At 35.8% G+C, this 20,538-nt stretch overlaps 1 protein-coding gene across 2 annotated transcripts in view; it reads right to left on the bottom strand.

Moving 5' to 3' along the window:
* Positions 1–20,538, bottom strand: part of Tbcd (tubulin folding cofactor D) — a 291,444-nt gene that overhangs the window by 171,805 nt on the left and 99,101 nt on the right. For both annotated transcript variants that reach the window (XM_090399238.1, XM_090399247.1), the window contains one exon: positions 17,587–17,735. In XM_090399238.1, coding sequence (XP_090255364.1) covers positions 17,587–17,735 — 149 coding nt within the window. The remainder of the gene's footprint in view (positions 1–17,586; positions 17,736–20,538) is intronic.

Below are 20,538 nucleotides of genomic sequence, written 5' to 3' on the forward strand. Positions count from 1 at the left end.
AAGAGTGTGGAATGCTGACACTGGTAAACAGCAAAAAAGAGAGGTGAGATGACAGAGGCCTATTAACTTCTTAAGGGTGTTCCAAGATATCAACTAATGAAATTTTTTGTTATATGGAAAGTGGGGAAAGGAAAAGGGATCATCTGTGAAAGCTATAAGTTTGTAAGCAATTAAGAAAGGGGTAAGACCTCATTTTATTCACTTACAGAACAGCTAGTGAGTGGAATAGTTTGCCTGTTGATGTGGTTAGTGCATCTAATGCGAATGAGTTTAAGAGAAGGTAAGACAGCTGGTGTGAGTGATGTATGGCTTTCCTTGATGATGACAATAGTAATAATCCACCAATGAAAAGTTGTAATTTGTAGTACATTATATTAGTCCAGTGGATGGTCTATTAGATAAGATGGAAAGCTTGATCAAGAGGACCAAATATATTTTTCATGCTACTGAAGATTTTCCAATAAACAGAATAGTGGTCAAACAGCTGGTAATAAAATGGATCTGCTATCTAAAGACTTTCACAAATTCATGCTAAAGAATGATTTAAACACATACTGTCGAAAGTAAAGCACAGGAACTAGCCACTCAGGCTGGAAATTATATGATAGTGTTTTTTAACAATAGTCATGAACCAAAGGTATAAATGCAAAATCATTTAACTTAACTTTATACCATTTTGTCCATTATATAATACAACAGCTGTAAACAGTAAAATACTCATTGCAGTCGGCAAAGTCTAACAGGTTGAAATTCTGTTTTACTTTTGATTATTTGCAAATGGTTTCTTCTTTGTTTGGACTGGTAAATTGTAATTGATTTTAACAGTGTGTTAAATCTACTGGGAATTTTATGCTTTGTAATTTTTTGTGTTTTATGCTAAAGGAAATCCAAGATTTTTTTTCCCCTGGTATTATTATCATCATTATGAATGCTCTTCCATGGCACACAAGGAGAAAACCCATTTAGACACTCAGTACTCAAATACCTATTGCATCTCCCCTTGAATACAATCACTGAAGACATGTTCACAGCATCTATTGGTGGTCCAGTTCACATGCTCACTACATGACATGAGAAAACCTGAACTTCATATGCATCCTAATTACGCATTTACTCTGTTCTAGGAATGACCGCGAGTTCTACCTGTACCAGCCATAAGCTGCAAAACCTCATTTATGTCTACTGTTAAGATACAAACTCTCAGTCAATTCTCATATGCTTGTGCATGAATTAGCATAACTAGATATCATCTTGTTACCCATCACCAGTTCTTTTTAACGGTCTCTTCATCTTTTCTGAACGCATGTGATCATATCTTAACACAGCAGTCAATATGTGGACTTATCAAAGCCTTGTGCAGTGAAAGAATACCTTACTCCGCAAAGTTAGTGCTCTTCTGAACATTGCAGTTATCTGATGCGATGATTAACAAACTTTGCAATGCAATCCTTAAAATTTAACTCTGTCCATCGCTCCCAAAGCATCTAACTTCAATGATTACTGGTGGCAAATTCCTGTCAAAAATATTCTGTCTGCATAGCCTTACATTCAACAACATTAAACTGACATTCACTGTCATTTGCCCACAGAATTAGTCTGTTCAAAATCATTCTGTAGATCTCTTTCAGATATGTTCCTTATCACTCACCCCACTTACATCAAATCATTAATATACAAGTTAAACAACAGCAGTCCAAGAACAGAATCCTGTGGTACACCACTGGTCATCCTCTTAGACCCAGCAACTCCATAAAATCACTTTCTAATGCCTATGCAATGTGGAATTCTGTCAAATGCATTAGCAAAATCTAGAAGTCTCCTTAACTATCTGTTGTAATCTATTACAGAGCATGAGCAGATTGCTAAATCTGAAAGATTTACCTTTAACAAAAATCATGCTGTCCTACAGAGATGATTCTAAGTGCTGCCTTCTCACCTTTGAATGGAATCTCCAAGCAGCCTTTTTAGTACTATGATGATGCCACATAGTTCCACCCTTGTATAACAGAATTATCTTGCTTTCCTTCAACTCATTAGGAATCATACATGAGCTGATATTCATGCATGATTCCTAATGTTAACATCCTTGCTAATATTCAATCCAATTCAACTGCTATATTCATGATGCACTCTTGTGTTAGCTTTAATACCTCTAACTCATTTCTTTTTATCTTTCTAGCACCACACTTGACATCCAGAGGGTTAATAGGTCTAACAGGAATGTATATCTTAGTATAGTGAACAACTCAGCTTTTTCTAGTGACACACTTTTCTACAATTCATATTCACTGTTACTTTCTTTTACTTGTTAGACTGCAATATTCTCTATTTCCTTTAACTTACTCAGCTAACCTCTTCATAATTCAATTTGGCATTTCTCAACATGGCCATCACTCTTTCTTAGCCTACTCACTCTTTAAAGTGCTTCTGAGCTTCATTACCCTTCACATTATATTGGATTCACAACACTGTATGCAGCTCCTATTTAAAGCACTATTCATCCTGTCAACTCCCATGAGATTACTTCTTGTATCTCTGCAGATGCAAGATTCAGATTCAGCTTACTTCCATAATTCCCAAGCACCGTTGCTTCCTCTATTATGCAATTTCTCATGCCAAGGCACTTAAGCTGTTTTAAAGTTTGTTAAAGTATATAATCATCTGCTTTCCATATATATATATCCCACCTTACTCAAAGTGTAACATGTAGTGTCATCTCCCAAGTTAAAACTGCATGATCACTGTTGCCAGTATAATAGTCAACTCATTTATACACAGATTCTCAGATGCCATTATTAGATCCACTACTCTTGTACTGTGAGTACCCTTCCATCATGTGCCACTTAAGATAGTAATCCCTGGGTAATTCTATAGATCCACTTTTCATTGGCATGTTTACCCCCTTCTTTCAATCTATATCCCGATAAGTGAAATCACTCATAATAACACTCCTCCTTGTATCCATGTAGTGTCATCTCCCAAGTAGTGTCATACTGAGCCATGATAAGACCTCATCTCGACTACTGTGCCCAGATTTGGTCACCTCGGTTTCTTCTTGATGGGGAGGAGGTGGAGAGGATCCAGAGGCGAGTGACTAAGATGATAACAGGTCTATGGAATGAACCATATGAGAACAGGTTGAAGATTTGTGGGTTGCAGAAACTAGTTGATAGGCGGAGGAGGGGAGATATGATTGAGACATTCAAATTGCTAAAGGGATTCTATAGGATTAATTCAGAGGATATTTTTGAGATCAAGACTGGTGGTGGGAGAACTAGGGGACACCTATGGAAGCTGGGCAAGAGTGTGGTTAGCAGGGGTGTTAGAGCTGGGTTCTTTACTTTTAGAGTGGTAAATGAGTGGAATAAGCTGCCAGAGTCTGTTGTGGGTGCTATGACGGTGAACGAGTTCAAGGCAAGGTATGTTAGATACTGTGAGAATAGATACTGTGGACATGATGTTTAGGGCCTCCCTCGATGAGTCTAAGGACTCCTGGAGTCGCCCGAAATAATAATAATAATAATAATCCATAAGATTTTTCTGTCCATGCAGTCTACAGTCCTCTTAATAATTTCTCCAGGCTCCAGATGAGCCTGGTACAGTACTCAATCAGGTATTTTGTGTTAACCTCTTGTTAAAAGAACTCTCTTTATTCCTCATGCTTCTGGAATTAGTGGATACACATGACAGGCTGATGAGTATTCAGGGAACTCTAAAAACATAACCAGTTTAAACAGGAAGTTAGAGGTCAACCTTGAATCAAATACCCACCACCTTTCCACAGTTTCACTTTTCCTTCTTGACAAATCTATTCCTACATTTACTGGAGCATCCCTAACAGACTATCATCCTGTCTCTCTACATCATTACACTCATAATTTCAAACCGCTTAATTTAATGCACACATCCATGTTTTCTTATAGCCGCCATGGCAAATCTAGTTTATGCTTTCACTGAACAATAATTTCTCTAACACCTAATACCAAAAAATTCAGGTATGTTCCATTCTTCAAGCAGAAATCCTTTCCACCATCAAAACTATCCCGTCCATCAACATATCACTTCTCCTAAACAACCCACCTGAATCATATGCAAGTAGAGCTCTCTCTGCCTCCAACAAATTCACAATCTCAACTCTTTTGCATCACTCAACAACTATTTCATATCATCTGTCACACCATACTTAATCTCCTTTTAGATAATTTGTTCTGAAAAACACAATCATGTCACCCACACATTCTACTTGTTTGCATACTGCTTTAATTATGCCATAAATCTCAGCTCCTGAAAATCATGTTTTCATTATTCATTTGCCAAGCATGTTTCTGATCATGGAATCACCGTGTATCACCAGTTTCTTTTTCAACCATTTCTTTTTTCTTGAACCCTTCTTTTACTTCTTCTTACCAAGGGATGTGTTGTGTTAATTTTTTTTTAACTACTGGTTCACTATATATATATATATATATATATATATATTAAAAAAAAAAAAAAAACCTACTCTTTCTCCAGAAGCATAAATGAATTCCATTATCAGCAAATGTCTGCTTACTTTTGCCTGGACCACTTCTTCAAGAACAGATTAATGACCTTATTAGATTCATGACAATTCTAGAACTGTGAAATCATTAACAGACACTGAGCATGGAAATATCATTACCTTAAGAATTGGTCACTGGAAGAATAAAGCAGATATTTGTTGAAAAATAACATTCCTGTAAACCAGAATGTAAAACTCCTAGAACAAATAATTCCTATACAGGCTGCTAGCATGAAGGGGAAGAAAAGAAGCACAAAGGGTGCTGAAATAAGTTCACTACAGCTGGATTTTCCATGTCACCATACACAAGCTTATTGCTCAAATACCATTAACCCCTCTGCACTAAAGTGATGCCATTCTACAGTTTATAGCCATTGTCAATTTAAAAACCAGGTTGCAAAATTCTTGAAATTTTCACAATTGGTTTGTGAGAACTAGTGTGAGCCAGCTCCAGCACACCAGTGCTTTTACAGCTGTTTGCCAAGCATGTTTCTATTCTCTCTCTGACTCCCAGAGAGCATTGTGCAGCATTCATATCAAAGCTTCAAAATTTCCAACACTGTGCTATGTTCTCCCCCCATTTCTTATCTCCTTTGTCATGTGCTCTCTCTCCTCTTTCCCAATGATATCACCATCTTGCATTCTAACACCTGCATTCTGCTAAGCATGTTACTACTTGCCACATCATTTCATTTACTCCATTTGAAATTTTGCTAACATTCAACATTTTACACTCCTTAGTTTGCCTAATTAGCACACATTTCTAGAAAAGTTTAAAACCACCATCATTTCCTTTTTTATTCCATAAACTACTCACATCCACCAATGCATACATTCCATTCATTCAGCATCAAATGAAATTTCTATGTCAAATTCAAAATAACTATAAAATAAACAATCAAGCACATATGCAATTAATTAAAAACACTTGTAATTATTAATTAAAAAAATGCTATAAAAATCCATAATAGCACCAAGAAGAAGCAATTACCTGAATGATAAAAGTAAGGAATGCATGTTGGTAAATACAATAATTGGTATCCCTTCACAGAAATGTCTACTTTTTTTTGATAATTTTCATTATAAAAAAGTATAGATGCAACTTCTGTGTAATTGTTAGAATAATAGCTTCAATTTAATATAAAATAATTACCCAATATTTCAACCTTCATTTCAAGGTATGTAGAGTACACACACGCATGCACATGCGCAAACAAGCAAGATACGTTATACTATACATAGTATAATGAAGCCATACTCGTTTGGTTAGCCAGATCTCTGATGAAAAAAATATCTATTACATTAAAGCTAGATACCTGTTATCTGTTTGTCTAGAAATTACTCACAGATAAATTAGAATAAAAACAGAATTGATGGTAGACAATATATGAAATAGAGTCCTAAAGTTTGCTGGCAAACTTAAAATAGAAGCTGTTGGAAGTTTATTTTGCACTTGTTCGACTATAATAAATTTAGTTTAATCCTTTATCCAAGTGTAAGCAAACAAAGTTTGCGCCTGAAAATATCTTCAGGACTGAGCAATAATGGTAGTACATCCCTTTGCAACTCGTAGCAAAGGTGGACCAAGCTCTTAATGCATAGCAGTATACATGTCCGCAAGGAGATGTGCTTTGCATTATGAGAGATACTGAGAAGGAGTGATGAGAGCTTGGTCCACCTTTGCTATGACTTGCCAAGGGATGTATCACCTTACCTCAGTCCTGAAGATATTTTCAGGCGCAAACTTTGTTTGCTTACACTTGGATAAAGGATTAAACTAAATTTTATTATAGTCGAACCAAGTGCAAAATAAACTTCCAACAACTTTCTCTAAATCCAGAGTAATTTAATAATAAGGTAGTACGCCGGTTGGCAACTCGTATAGGTAAATATGACCTCTCCATTGCTTCTGCCTTAGTATCACCACTCTTGGTCTGCCTCCCACCGACGAGATCCTCAATAAAGGTCGAAACCGGTCTGGGTAGTGGCCCTTCCCTTAATGCATAGCAGTATACATGTCTGCAAGGAGATGTGCTTTGCACATTATGGGAGATACTGAGACAAGGAGTGATGAGATCTTGGTCCACCTTTGCTACAAGTTTCCAAGGGATGTACCACCTTACCTCAGTCCTGAAGATATTTTCAGATGCAAACTTTGTTTGCTTAGACTTGGATAAAGGATTAAACTAAATTTATTAAAATAGAAGCTATGCAGGTTGAATGTGGGCCATCCACATTCTTGGAATTTTTAGGCCACCATTATTGCTTAGATTAGGAAGGTTGATCAAAATTTCACAGACTTTCTTAAATTTATATTCATAACAAAACATAAAAGGGAAGATGGGCAATATATATATATATATATGTGTGTGTGTGTGTGTGTGTGTGTTAAAGATGCCAAGCTATTTTAAACCTGGTTTTATCCCATTTCCCAAGTAAGCAAACAGACAAATAAGTCCAGTTTGCACCTGCACGTATTGCAAGTCTAAGCAACCTGCAAAGTAGTGCAAGTCTAGGCAACTCGTGGTAAAGGTGGAATAAGCTCTGATATATATATATATATATATATTGCGCAATGAATATGAACAGCATAACTTAGAGTACTTGTATATTTGACTATTCACAATAAGGAAAAAAAAAAATAATAATTTTTTTATATTATTATTCATATTATTCCATTTAGATAATGAATGCAGATATATTTTTGCTTCAGTAAAGTTTTTCATGATACCAGTTTAATATGCTACAGTTACAGAAATATTTTCACCAGGTGACTGTGCTTAATGTTCTGTCTTCTTTCTAGAAACAGAAAGTTTTCTTTCTGAAGTTAATAAGATCCACTGTTGAGAACAAGATCCAAGAAGTTCAAGATGATCAACATCACCTTCCTAATAAGTACCCTCAAGGAGTGTACAGGAAGTTATCTAAAAATAAGATCTTTTGTTTTCTTTTGTGTAATCAGATGTGGTTTGATGAAAACTTCATAAATGCTTTCATCTAACGATGATAACTTGTATCCACACTGGAATTAAATAGTTCTTCATCTGCGAGTACCACAATATACTGCAATGATGGTGGACCAGGTGCTGAAAGATAGGAATTAGCGAGGCACTGACTTTACAGTAGACACTAAACTGGGATGATATCAAAAGTTTGTTTTTCACAAAAAAAAAAAAAACCATATACATTATGTAAGCAAAGTAATAATCTGTTATATGTTCCTTTGGTTCTTTTCAAATAGCATCCTGAAATTCAAAGATCAACCTCTTTTCCAAACCCATTAAGTCAAATGACTTCATAAGACACAGGAATAATGAACAGAAAAATTTTTCTTTTGTCCGTGGATAACTATTTCACACCCACCCAAAGTTATGAAAGTATGCAATCCTTACCAGGTGAGTGACATTGTGTTGCTGCTCAGCACTTGTAAATGAATTATGTATGTAACAAAGGCAGTCCATTCTTGTTTTACAGCCTCTAATTTTTTAAATGTGCATCAACAGTAAATTTAAAAAAAAAGAAAACTGAGAGATTTAAAGCCATTTCAGTGCAAGTGAGAACAATAACAGTAATTTATATCACAGTATTCCTTGATATATGATATGTTCAGATATATCAGCCACACCTTTATTCATTTTCCAAGTACCATTACATATCTTGAGAGTAATAAGAGCTACAAAAGATAATCAAGTAACATAATTTAAAGTATTGGCTAATTCATACTTAAATCTTCCAAAAATCAATGAAAAGGGTACATATCTTAAAAAATAAAATCCTTACATGACAGAATTTTTTTGGGAATTTAGAAATTTTGTTTCAGCACTTTAAACTACATTACAATGACTTAAGTATCAAAAAAAAAAAAAAAAAAAAAAAAAAAACATTCCATTCATTGACCAGCATGATGTATGATTATCAGAGGATCCAAGTTTGTGATTCCTAAAGAAAAATAGGTGCTTTAGTATAAAATTACAAAGTAATTTTTTAGCACTAAATACTGCAAGTTTTCAAGCATAGCTATGTTCTGTACATTGCACAGTTAATTTGGAAGGCACAAGTACAAGACAAAATAAACACTTGACAACACAGCATTGTGCTGCCAAACATGGATTAACCTCTTCATTCGCTGCTGTGCTGTAGTGTGCATGATTCCATCTTTTTAAGGTTTTTAAGATTTAAAAACCTACTATAGTATTTAGCCTATCCAGTGTAGAGTACCACTGTCGATGGGCTCAAGGTTAGATAATTTGGAAACAGTGCTGCCTGACATATATAATATTTTATATATATATAAAGTATATTATGCATCGAAACCTATAAGCCCATACACATCAGGAGTAGTCTGGTAATGATTATCCCATTCACAAAACATTGAAAAACTTATAGCTTATAACTTTCTCAAAATACACTCACAAATATACATGGTCTCAGTTTTACAACTTCAATATGGTGTTCATTTCCATCTCGAGTCTGCAAAACATCACCTGCATTTCCTGAAAAACGCAAAAAATGCAACTTCGTCAAGTACTACCACTATCAGTTTTCTCAATTACACACTCTGATTCATTTCAACTCAAAGGTGGCATCTGTGCTTTGATATTTGATATGCTCTGATATTCCTTACCAAAGATTATTCTCATCATCTATTTCCTGATATGTACCCTCAAGGGATGCCAGGAAACTATGACAGCACTACAGAATTAAGCTTATCGTATTATTATTAATCTCCTGTCAACAATTTTCTACCAAATTCATCTATTACATCTGTTTTGTTAATTCAATCCTATTTAAGTGACCATACCACATTAGATTATTCCTGCTCAGACATTTTAACAATGCAAGCAATGTCATGCTCCTTTTGAATATCTTCATTTTTAACGATTCACCATTGATGCCATTTGTTCACTCCCCTAATTTTTCTAGGAACTCTCATATCTGTGGTCTCTAATATTTGATAAAGTGCTTTATTTATAACCCAACTCTCAGATCCATAACTTAAAACTGATTTGAATACTGTCATGTATACTGATAGTTTAGTGTTTTGGACAACTTTCCTCTAATTCCATATAAATTTATTCAACTGGCTTCCCATCATACATTTGCTTATTCTGTTGTCTGTTTCCAGATTTAAATTTGTTATCTCCACTAAAAACTGCACCTAAATAGCTGAAATATTTTACTTGTTCTATAGGTTCTCCATTGAGAATGCAGCTGAAGTTTTCTATGTTCCTGACCATTTCCATAGTTGGTCTTTTTATTACTGATTTTTATGGCAAATTTGTTACGTCTGTTAATCAATTTAGTTAGAAAACCCTAGAGATTTGCACTGGATATGTTTAGGAGTACAACTTCATCTGCATAAAACAAAGAGCTAACTTCAATATATCTAATTCTAATATCTGGCTTAATGCCACTTTCTTTCATAATATGATCCATATAGATGATGAATAAGAGTGGAGATAATGTGCATCCTTGTATTATCCCTGATTTTACAACAAACCATTTTATGTATTTCCTTCAATTCTGACTGCTGACTGACAACTTAGTCAGTCAGCAAGATATATAGGCTATAGACTATGTACTGCTCTGTATTTAGTTTAATCCTTTATCCAGGTATAAGCAAACAAAGTTTGCGCCTGAAGTATCTTCAGGACTGGGGCAACTTGCGGCAAAGGTTGACTGAGTTCTCATCGCTTTCCTTAGTATCCCATAATGCAAAGCACATCTCCTTGAGGATGTATAATGCTATGCGTTATGGGAAGGATCACTACCCACACCAGTTTCGACCTTTACTGAGGTCTCTTCAGTAGGAGCCAGAACCAGAGATGATACCAAGGTTGAAGCAATGCAGAAGTCATATTTCCATATGCCAGTTGCCAAAAGGTGGACTATTATTAAATTACTTTGGATTAGAGAAAGATGTTGAAAGTTTTTTTCACTTGGTCAGACTATAAATTATATATTTAGTTTAATCCTTTATCCAAGTGAGCAAACAAAGTTTGCGCCTGAAGTATCTTCAGGACTCCCACTGAAGAGACCTCAATAAAGGTCGAAACCGGTCTGAGTAGTGACCCTTCCCATTATGCATAGACATGTCCACAAGGAGATGTGCTTTGCATTATGGGATACTAAGGAAAGTGATGAGAACTCAGTCCACCTTTGCCATGGGTTACCCCAGTCCTAAAGATACTTCAGGTGCAAACTTTGTTTGCTTACACTTGGATAAAAGATTAAACTAAATATATAATTTATAGTCTAACCAAGTGAAAAAAACTTCCAACATCTTGCTCTGTATAATGTTCCATTCAACCCATATAATTGTACTGTTTTGAAAAGCTTTTCTCTGGGCACCATGTCATATGATTTTCAGATCTACAAAACTGAAGTACAGATTCTTGTCACATTCCCATGATTTCTCAACTATTTGCCATAAAGTGAAAATCTGATCTTGACAACCTTTATTTATTTGGCCTGAATCTAGCTTACTCTTCTCCCAATTTCCCTTCCACAAATTTTCTCAGCCTCTTTTCAAGTATGCTTGCATAAATCTTATCAGGAACACTTAGTATAGAAAATCCTCCATAATTCTGACATTCAGCTTTATATAATCCCTTATTTATAGATGGAAACTATGAGAATGCTACCCCCAATCATCTAGAATTTGACCTTCTGACCACGCCCTACCTATTTAAGCATTTCTGGTGTCAAATATCATCTGCTCCAGCTGCCATTCCACATTTCAAGTTTTTGATGGCTTTTTCTATCTCAAGTATTGATATGTACTACTCTCTTGGGAAATTTTCTACTACTGTTCTGTCACTGCTTGTTTAACAGTCTTTTTAAAGTAATTACTCGAGGCATCTAGGATATCCTTATGTTCAGTTTGCATGTCAACTTTATCATTGTTTATTCGTTTTACAGTGCTATTAACTCCGTATATAAGCTTTTTCAATAACCTCCAGAACAATTTGCCACCTTCCTGATATTTATCTTCTTTTTCTTACCAAAGTCTTCCCACCCATGACTTTTGTTTAGCTACTTTTATACATAGCATAGCTCCTTTGCATTTTTCTCTATATTCTTTTAGGGTTTGTTGACTTATGTGCTAGGAACTTTTGGTATGCTTTCTTCTTTTCCAGGACTGCTTCTTTAACAGCTTGTGCTCACCATGATGTTCTTATTTTTTTTATCTGTGCAGAAAACTTCACCACATATCTCCCAAGCTGAATTAATCAATGTTTTCTTCAGAGTTTGCCATCGAGACTGCAATGTTTGGTTCTTGTTTTCAAATGGTTTCATTTTTTCTTCAATATTATTTTTACAGTTGAGTCTACAGTTTACCTGTAAAAGTTGCTTAACTTTAATTCTTTTTAAAACTTTTTTAGATACTGTTCTTTTTAATATGATATTCATTTATATCCTACTTAACACTGAGTTATGGTCACTTCCAATTTCAAAACCTCTGTACACTCTTTTATCCTGAAGCAACATGAAGATATCACTATGAACAAGGACATAGTCAATGAGGCTTTTCTTATTTCTTGCGTCTTTAGTGCTTTTATTGCTGATTTTCATGCCAAATTTGTTATATCTGTTATTCAGTTGTTTTCCAATCCTCTTTCTCCATGTGAACTTATGCACATCTTTATGTTGGAAGATGGGCATTAGCTGTTTTTTTTTTTTTTCCCCATGGTACTAACATCATGTTCCAACACAGAGTGAAACTTATTTGTGCATGTGGTGCCACAGAAGGTTATCTTAACTGGGGGAATTTTTTGTTATTAGCTCAGGCAGCTGACATAAGGAAAATAAAAAAAAAGTTTAGTAATGACAAGTGTGTTTCCTGAGCAGAAATCCAACAGATATCATTATTACTGAACTTACTCTTTTCTCCAAATTTTCCCAAACTGTTTATATATGCCTGGTGGGATTCATTTCCTTCTCTGCTGTTTAATCTCAAACAAGGATTACTTTTTCCATTTTCTTTATGTCAGCTGCTTGAGCTAATGACTCAAAAAAATTCCCCCAGTTAGAAGAACCTTCTGTGGCACCACAAGCACAAAATAATTGCACTATCCAATTCCCCATTTTGAGGTTTGCCCGCATAGTCAAGGATTACAGAACTTGAAATCTTGCAACTGTGACCTCCTATGGCTGAGAAATCTCTCTACACTACTCTATCAAATTCATTGGCTACTTTTTTTTTTTTTTGAACGTTGATTTTCTTTAATCTAAATTTCTAAACAGCACAGTCATCTTCCTTGGAGAATTAATCTTGACAACATGAAATGGCTTTCCAACTGCACAGACAAGGCAGGTAGATATGCTGAGACATTTGCTATCACCAATGATTTTACCCAAATTGTTCAAATTACTCAAATATCAGATAACCCTAGCCACTTTCCAAACACCTTGAACCTTTTACTTACTAGTGATCCTTATAAGTACACTGTTAATGTTGTTTTTCCTTTAGGTAATTCAGACTATAATCCAGTGTTGATCCCCCCCCGCCAAAAAAAAACTTATATACCTAATTTCCTTGATGAGATACTGTTTCCAGCCGACTCAAATATATGTACTGAATATGTCACTGAAATAATTCTCATTGGTATGGAAATATGTATTCCATGCAACATTTCCAGCCCTTAAGCAAACCTTGATCCTCCAAACAGTGGGACAAGGCTGTACAAGTGAAGAATCAAGCAAACTGTACTAGCTCACATTCAGAAATCCATTTTCCTTTACCGTTTATATGACCAGAATAGCTGCAAGAAAACTATCACCTCATCCAAAATGGATTTTGAAAGAGCTAAAAACTTGACTTGCATCCTGTCCAAATGACAGTCATATCTTGGTTATGCTTCTCTTGGCTGAAACTTCCCTCCCAGATTGCTCTTACTACTGTTACTCAGACAGTTCTATTGCATCATCACCCACAGAAAAGTCAACCTCCTGGCTTCCTAATTTCCTGCTAATGAATCCGTCTAACCATTCAAAACACTCACCACACAAGGCCCTCCGCTTGTCTAAATTACATACAAAATCATCATCATAATAATAATAATAATAAAAAGCCTTCTGGTTCTGAAAGTATTTATCCAAACATCCTACAGGTATGCACTCTTGAGTTAACTATTGACATTGCCTTTTTATGCTTCCATATTCAACTTGTATTTATCCTGCAGTATGGAAATTAGCCCATGTACAACAACAAGGGCTAATTTCCATACTGCAGGATAAATACAAGTTGAATTTGGAAGCTTAAAAAGGCAATGTCAATAGCTCAAGAGTGCATACCTGTAGGATGTTTGGATAAATACTTTCAGAACTAGAAGGCTTTTTATTATTATTATTATTATTCTGTATGTAATTTAGACAAGAGGAGGGCATTGTGTGGTGAGTGTTTTGAATGGTTAGACGGATTCATTAGCAGGAAATGAGGAAGCCAGGAGGTTGACTTTTCTGTGGGTGATGACGCAATAGAACTGTCTGAGTAACAGTAGTAAGAGCAATCTGGGAGGGAAGTTTCAGCCAAGAGAAGCATAACCAAGATATGACTGTCATTTGGACAGGATGCAAGTCAAGTTTTTAGCTCTTTCAAAATCCATACAAATCTTTACCATCAAAATTACTGTCCAATTTCTTTCACCAGTTTTCTATTAAGTAATGGAAAGAACCATCAACTTTTATCTCCTACACTACTTGGCAGGTGCGCAACTATTAAATGATCACCAGTACAGTGATCATTTATTAGTCAATCAATGGAGGATCTGCTTACCTATGTCACCCATTTGTGGACAAACACCATGGAAGAATTTAACAATTCTCAGGTGACTGCACTTTACAGCTCCAAGGCTTTCAACAAGATATGGTACATGGATCTATTATGTTAATTCCCATCATTTGGTTTGTCCTGATTTCTGCAACTGGATCAAAATAGTTTCTGACTGGATGCACAATAAACATAATGGATGAGAATTCCTTATCCTCTAACTATGCAACCAATGTCGGGATTCCACAGAGCTCTGTTGACTTACCCAACCTCTTTCTTCTATATATCAATGACCTACTCAAGTTGACTGCCAATCCAATACACAGTTTTGCTGATAACTGCACACTATATTTCTTCTTCTCATTTGACAAACATACTAAACAAATCACCCAAACTTCAAGAACAACTACCTCTACTAATCTAAATTCTCATCTCCAAACTATTTTTCAACAGAGTTCAGATAACCTTCTCAGTTTTAGTTCTAGCACAACAAAGATCTGCTTTATCTCCCACAGTCCATGAGGTTAGTCTAGTGGCTTTGTGCTTCGCAACCATATCCCTGGGGAAGGAGTGTCCTGGGTTCGATTCCTGTCGCCAATCTGAGGAGCTTAAGGATCTTCCTCAGCCATAGCCAAATTATCTGGTCTTGGGCGTGGACAGCAGGTTTTTTCCCCTAGTTTATCTGGGATTTTTCATCCCGCAAGCAGGCAAACTGGCCCTATGAACACACACAGATCTACAGCCATAAATACTTAACCCCCCCATGAGGGGGCTCAACTCGCCCCAATAGGGATGGGGCAGAAAAGAGAAGAAACTCCATATGAATAAATGAATAAATAAAAATCTCCCACACCAAGAACTATTTTCTTTCAGTCTTACTCTTGACAACACCAACCCTCTAGACAAGATGAGACATCTCTTTTTGGGATTACTCTATCATCAAACCTCTTTTGGCAATAGGCATTATAGCTATTGCTTCCTGGGCATCTAAAAAACTAGGATTTCTCTTTTGCTCAAGGCACTACTTTATCTCTGAACAGCTATTTACCATATACATATCACAAATCTACCTGACACCATTGAATACTATTCATACATCTAGGGATGTCCCTAAGAACTCCCTAAAAATACTTGACTCCATATACAAAATGGCACAATTAGACTGATTAATGACTCGTCTCTCAACAATTCACTTCACTCATGCTCAGATGTTCAGTTTCAGCTGCTTGCATTTTCTACAAATACTTTCATGGGCAATGTTCATCTCCACTAGCATCAATAATTCTTCCACCCTCTGCTTTAATAAATTTACCCATTGAAACATATGGCAACTATTCAACACCTCTTCAGAGTTCAACTCCAAAGCCATAGAACAAATTTATCCTCTTCATTCATCTCTTCTACTGCTGCCCTCTGGAACAGTGTCCAATTTTTTATTTCCCAAGGAATACAATTCTACAGCTTTTCAAACCAGATGTGAAAAGGTTTCTTCTTGCTCATCCATGATACTAACATACTATAGGATGGCCAACCTCCTATATATGGGATCATCATAAAAACCTGTAGGACCATCATTCCTACAGGTTTAAGCCACATTTTAGAAAAAAAAAACAATAATAATTTAGTTTCCAATCTGAAATTACTAAGGGAAAGCCAAGCTACTTGTTTCCAGATTGAAAAGTTGGAATTTACTCAAAAAATACTGTATGCCAACAATGGCTATTTTTGTAACTTAAAAAGATGCTCTATCAATTTTATCTGTAAAAAATAAAAAAATTTTAGCTATTGAACTGATGTGAATGATTTGATGGCTGTTTTTCAGACATTACAAACCACAAGAATGGAGAGTATTCAAGTATTGCTGTTTTCTATGTGAATGGGCCACCTAGAACAACTGAAGTCATAAATGACTGGCCATGTAGGCAACTAGAAGAAAAGAAAAATCTTGCTGATCCAAAGAAAATCCTTTACATGTCAAATTAGGACCTATTAACAATGTTCGATCACACAGATAGACTTTGAAGCCAGAAACTGTTTCACAAGCAGTGCACAGTGCATGGGCATGAAACAAAACCAATTGTTGTTGTGGAACAGTTCTTTCCTGACACATCACATGTGGGCATACAGACATTGCATTACTCCTAAATAATTGACTGTTCACTATAGTGCCCTCAGGAACAAATTCATGGTGGATAGTTCCAGTAGCATTGAAAAAAACAATGACCATTGTCTTGACATGTGATTTTTGTAACCTGACTTTCTTCTGCCAGGGAGAAGACGTTCCATGCCATTCCACATTCCGGCATTTCATTCCCAGATCATACTGAAAGCACCAACTTTCATCACCAGTGACAATTCTTTGCAACACATCATGAACAATCTTGATCAACTGCATGGATGAAATTTTGACAACTTGCAACCCAGTGCTCACTCTATTTGGGTGTCAATGCATGCAGCACAAATCTCGAACAAATCTTCCTCCTGTGCAAATCTCTAAGATTGATCTGGTGATTTCCTTATAGACACCAAGGTGTATAGTGCTAGTAGCCTAGTGGTTATTCACCTGTCATGAGCAACAATTTCTCTAGCTTTCACCACATTTTCATTTATCCATGCAGAAACTGGCCAGACAAATGACTGGCCGTCCACAGTGTGATTCATCCTCCAGGGACTCTCTTCCCTCTTTAAACATTGAAAACCAGCAGAACACCTGTGTACAGCCCAGACAGTCATCACCGTAGGTCTTGACACACTTCTGTAGCAGTTTTTCCTAATTTACAGTAAAATTTTATCAGAGCTCTTTACTCGATGATGCAACTTCTAACATGCTCCACTCACACATTCTTATTTCAATGGTTGCAACATAAAAACTGCTGCGTCATCCAACTCGAAAGTTGCACTTGCGATTATAACACACTCTAGTAGTCAAAATTATAAACATGTTTGTACTTTTATTCAAAGAGCTGTCCTGTAAAAAATCAATCTCATTACTTAAGAGGCACACTATGTAGATACATAGTGTGCCTCTTATAGGGATGTTGAAACATTGGCCATAATTTTAAATAAGTTAATATTTCTCTAAGTGCCACAAATAGACCTTAAATCTAATAACATCTGAAAACATAAATCTTATTTATCTATCATCATTTTCAATTAATCTATTTTTCCCCTCATATCACCATTTTATAAAATATTGAACAATTTTTAATATTTAGTGAATTCAGTATTTGTTTGGAAAAAAAATAAATAATAATAAATGAAATGTATCTCATACCAAATTCTGCCAGAGCCAAACAACCTCCATGCCATGCCCAGTCACTTTCTCGGAAACTTAACAACTGAAGAACAGAGGTAACAACATCATCAGCAAGTTCCTTTGGTAGCCTTCCAGTTATTCTTCCTATACCTTTGGCAGCTGACCATCTGCAATTAAGAGAAAAGTATAAATCTCACAGTATTTCAGTGCTATTATAAAAAATACATTCACTATAACAAATAACCAAAAAACCTTGATAATGTCTTCAAAATATGATTTTAGGAGTTTCACAATTCTTTACATTAATGCATAATGTTTTTAAAAAAGTCAACCCACATATAATGGGAGTTCTGAAACTGGACTCAATGGAGAGTTCTTAATGAAAAATTAAACAACACGAGCTATAATATCAGAAGAGACCAAGGAGGAAAATGGGAAGAGGAAGTATTAGTACCTATTAGTACCAACACACTCCTACTCTTAAATAATAATTTAAGAGTAGGAGTGTGTTGCTGCAGCAAAGAAATTATGTGATGGCAGTATGCACAAGTTATACAGCAAGTTAGTTTTTTTTTTTTTTTTAAATTATAATCTTGCCGGCTTGGTTGGCCGAGCGATTATCGTATCTGCTCTCCAGTCAAAAGACTGTGGGTTTGAATCCTGCCGTGGGCATGGATGTTTGTGATCACTAGTATCTGTGGAGATACTAGTGGTGGCAGCGGAGACAGAGAGATTTAGAGTAAGTGTCCTCCCTCGATGAGTCTTTGGACTCCCTGGAGGTGTCACATAATAATAATAATAGGCGATTTCAATATCGGCGATACTGAATGGGTAAGTGATACAGTAATAAGAATAGGTAATAATTTCTAAGAATTAATTCAGAATCTCAAAGAAGGAACAAATGAGATGATATGGCAGGTAGTGACACATGTTAAGAGTAATGTAAGCATGAATGGAGGGAGGTGTTGGTGTGCAAGATGGAAACAGAAATGTAAAGGAGGTAGAGGAACGGGATGTAACATAAAAGCAGTAGAAAAGAAGAGGAGTTCAGTAGAATGTTAAAAACTGTAAAATTCCATGCGTGCTACTCAACAAAACACTGGATCAGGGGTAAAAGATGTGCTTGGTAAATGGAAGCAGAGGTGAGAAAGGAACCATGTGAAGAAGTAAAAGGAAGTTACAAGAAAGTAGAAATGTGAGAAAAGGGGATATGATGATTTCCTTAATCTGATGATTCTATGTGATGTGTTGGGCAAATGAACAATAAAAGTGTGCTTTCCAGGAGCAACTCTGCTCCTGGACTTGTCTGACACTTTATTTAAGAAAGAAAAAAACGTGTGGAAGATATGACTGTCTTGGTCAGAACTAATAACTTGAGAGAAAAAAGTTTGCTGTGTGATAAGATATATAAAACAGTTGCTTAGTGATGAGAAAAAGAGCAATGAGTCAAAATTGTAAGCCTGTTGACAGGGTACATGACAGGAATGAACTGAGATGGGAAGCAACATGGAGTAAACTGTGTAGTAAAAATGGTGTGCAATATGTTGATGTGTGAGCTGATTTTGATTATTGAAAAGATTCATACTTAGATAGACTACATCTGAATGAGTTTGTTAGGTGTTTGGCAAAACTGTTGTTCAGTGAAAGAGTGAATGTGAATAATCAGAGAAACTAGATATGTCTGGGTGTTTGCATGAAAGCTACACACACACACTAATTTCTTCACTCTTCAACAAGAGTGAAGACACTATCCACCTGTCCAACAAGGCTAGCAACTATATGGATACCATAAATGTCAATAATGACTTCAGGCTGTAAATCCCAATACTGGGCAAAGACATCTCCCAAATGTCTGTACTCCACATTTAGGATCTCTCCAAAAATTTATAGATTCACTTAATTCTCATTTAAAGTAGACAATTACAGTGACAAAACTCCATGCTACAAATGACAAATTAGCTGTTCCTAATACACACTCTCTCTCTCTCTTTTCTTACATGAATTCCATATAAGAAATCCTATATGATCTCCTTTGGTTCTTAAGAATTGGGGGGGGGGGGTATATTATACTGATTTCAGTGCAAAGGTAGAAAAATAAAATCAGTTCACAATCTTTTATCAGTGAAATTCATGGAAGAAAAAAAAGAGAGAGAGTACTGAGAACAACTGATTTATTGTCATTTGCAGAATGTAATTTTGTATTTATTGCACATCCTGTGTTACCCAACTTCATACTAGGGAAATTGCAGCTGAGTTGACAGGATTACACTATTCAAATTCAAAGGAACAATCACTTCCCAAAACTTGGAGATTAGTATACAGTGAGAGTCATTCTCTGGAAAGTTCTTCAAGTTGCCACTGAGTCTAAGAGATCAATAAGTTCACATAGCTTTGCTACTATCATACACCTCTAAAATGCAGTTCCAGAGGTAAATTTTGGTATGATGTGGTGTTCTGACAAGTGGAAGTGGACATACCAAGTCTTGGTGTTTAGCATACCAGACAGCCATCTCATGTGGCTGCTCAGCACCTACAACTTGAGCATCAATAACAACTATTCATTAATGTACAGGAGCATTAGTACCATACATGGGAAAAAGGCAAATAGACCAAATAAATAACTTTCAAGCCATCACAGGCACTCAATAAGCAAGGTGGTGGTTGTTGATAGGCAATAAAATTTATCATCATCTCCAAGTTTCTGATACATACTCTCAAAGGGTATACAGCATGAAATGATGGTACTATGTGTATAGTAGTTCACATAATATGCCTACTAAAGTTTCCCTCAAGCTTTGTCAGCATTCCAATGCTTTCAGATTTTTGCTAACTTTTCCTCTCTCCATTCTGTTTAAGTGATATACTATCCGAAATAAACAATGCACACATTTCTGAATGCTAACAGTCAAGTTTCTTCTTACTATTTCCTTTTTTTTCATATAGATTTGCCACTGATGGCATCTGTTCACT

Source organism: Typopeltis vanoorti, chromosome 1 (assembly GCF_054136105.1).
Source record: "Typopeltis vanoorti isolate ZY-2024b chromosome 1, IOZ_Tvanoo_1.0, whole genome shotgun sequence".
NCBI lineage: Eukaryota > Metazoa > Arthropoda > Arachnida > Uropygi > Thelyphonidae > Typopeltis > Typopeltis vanoorti.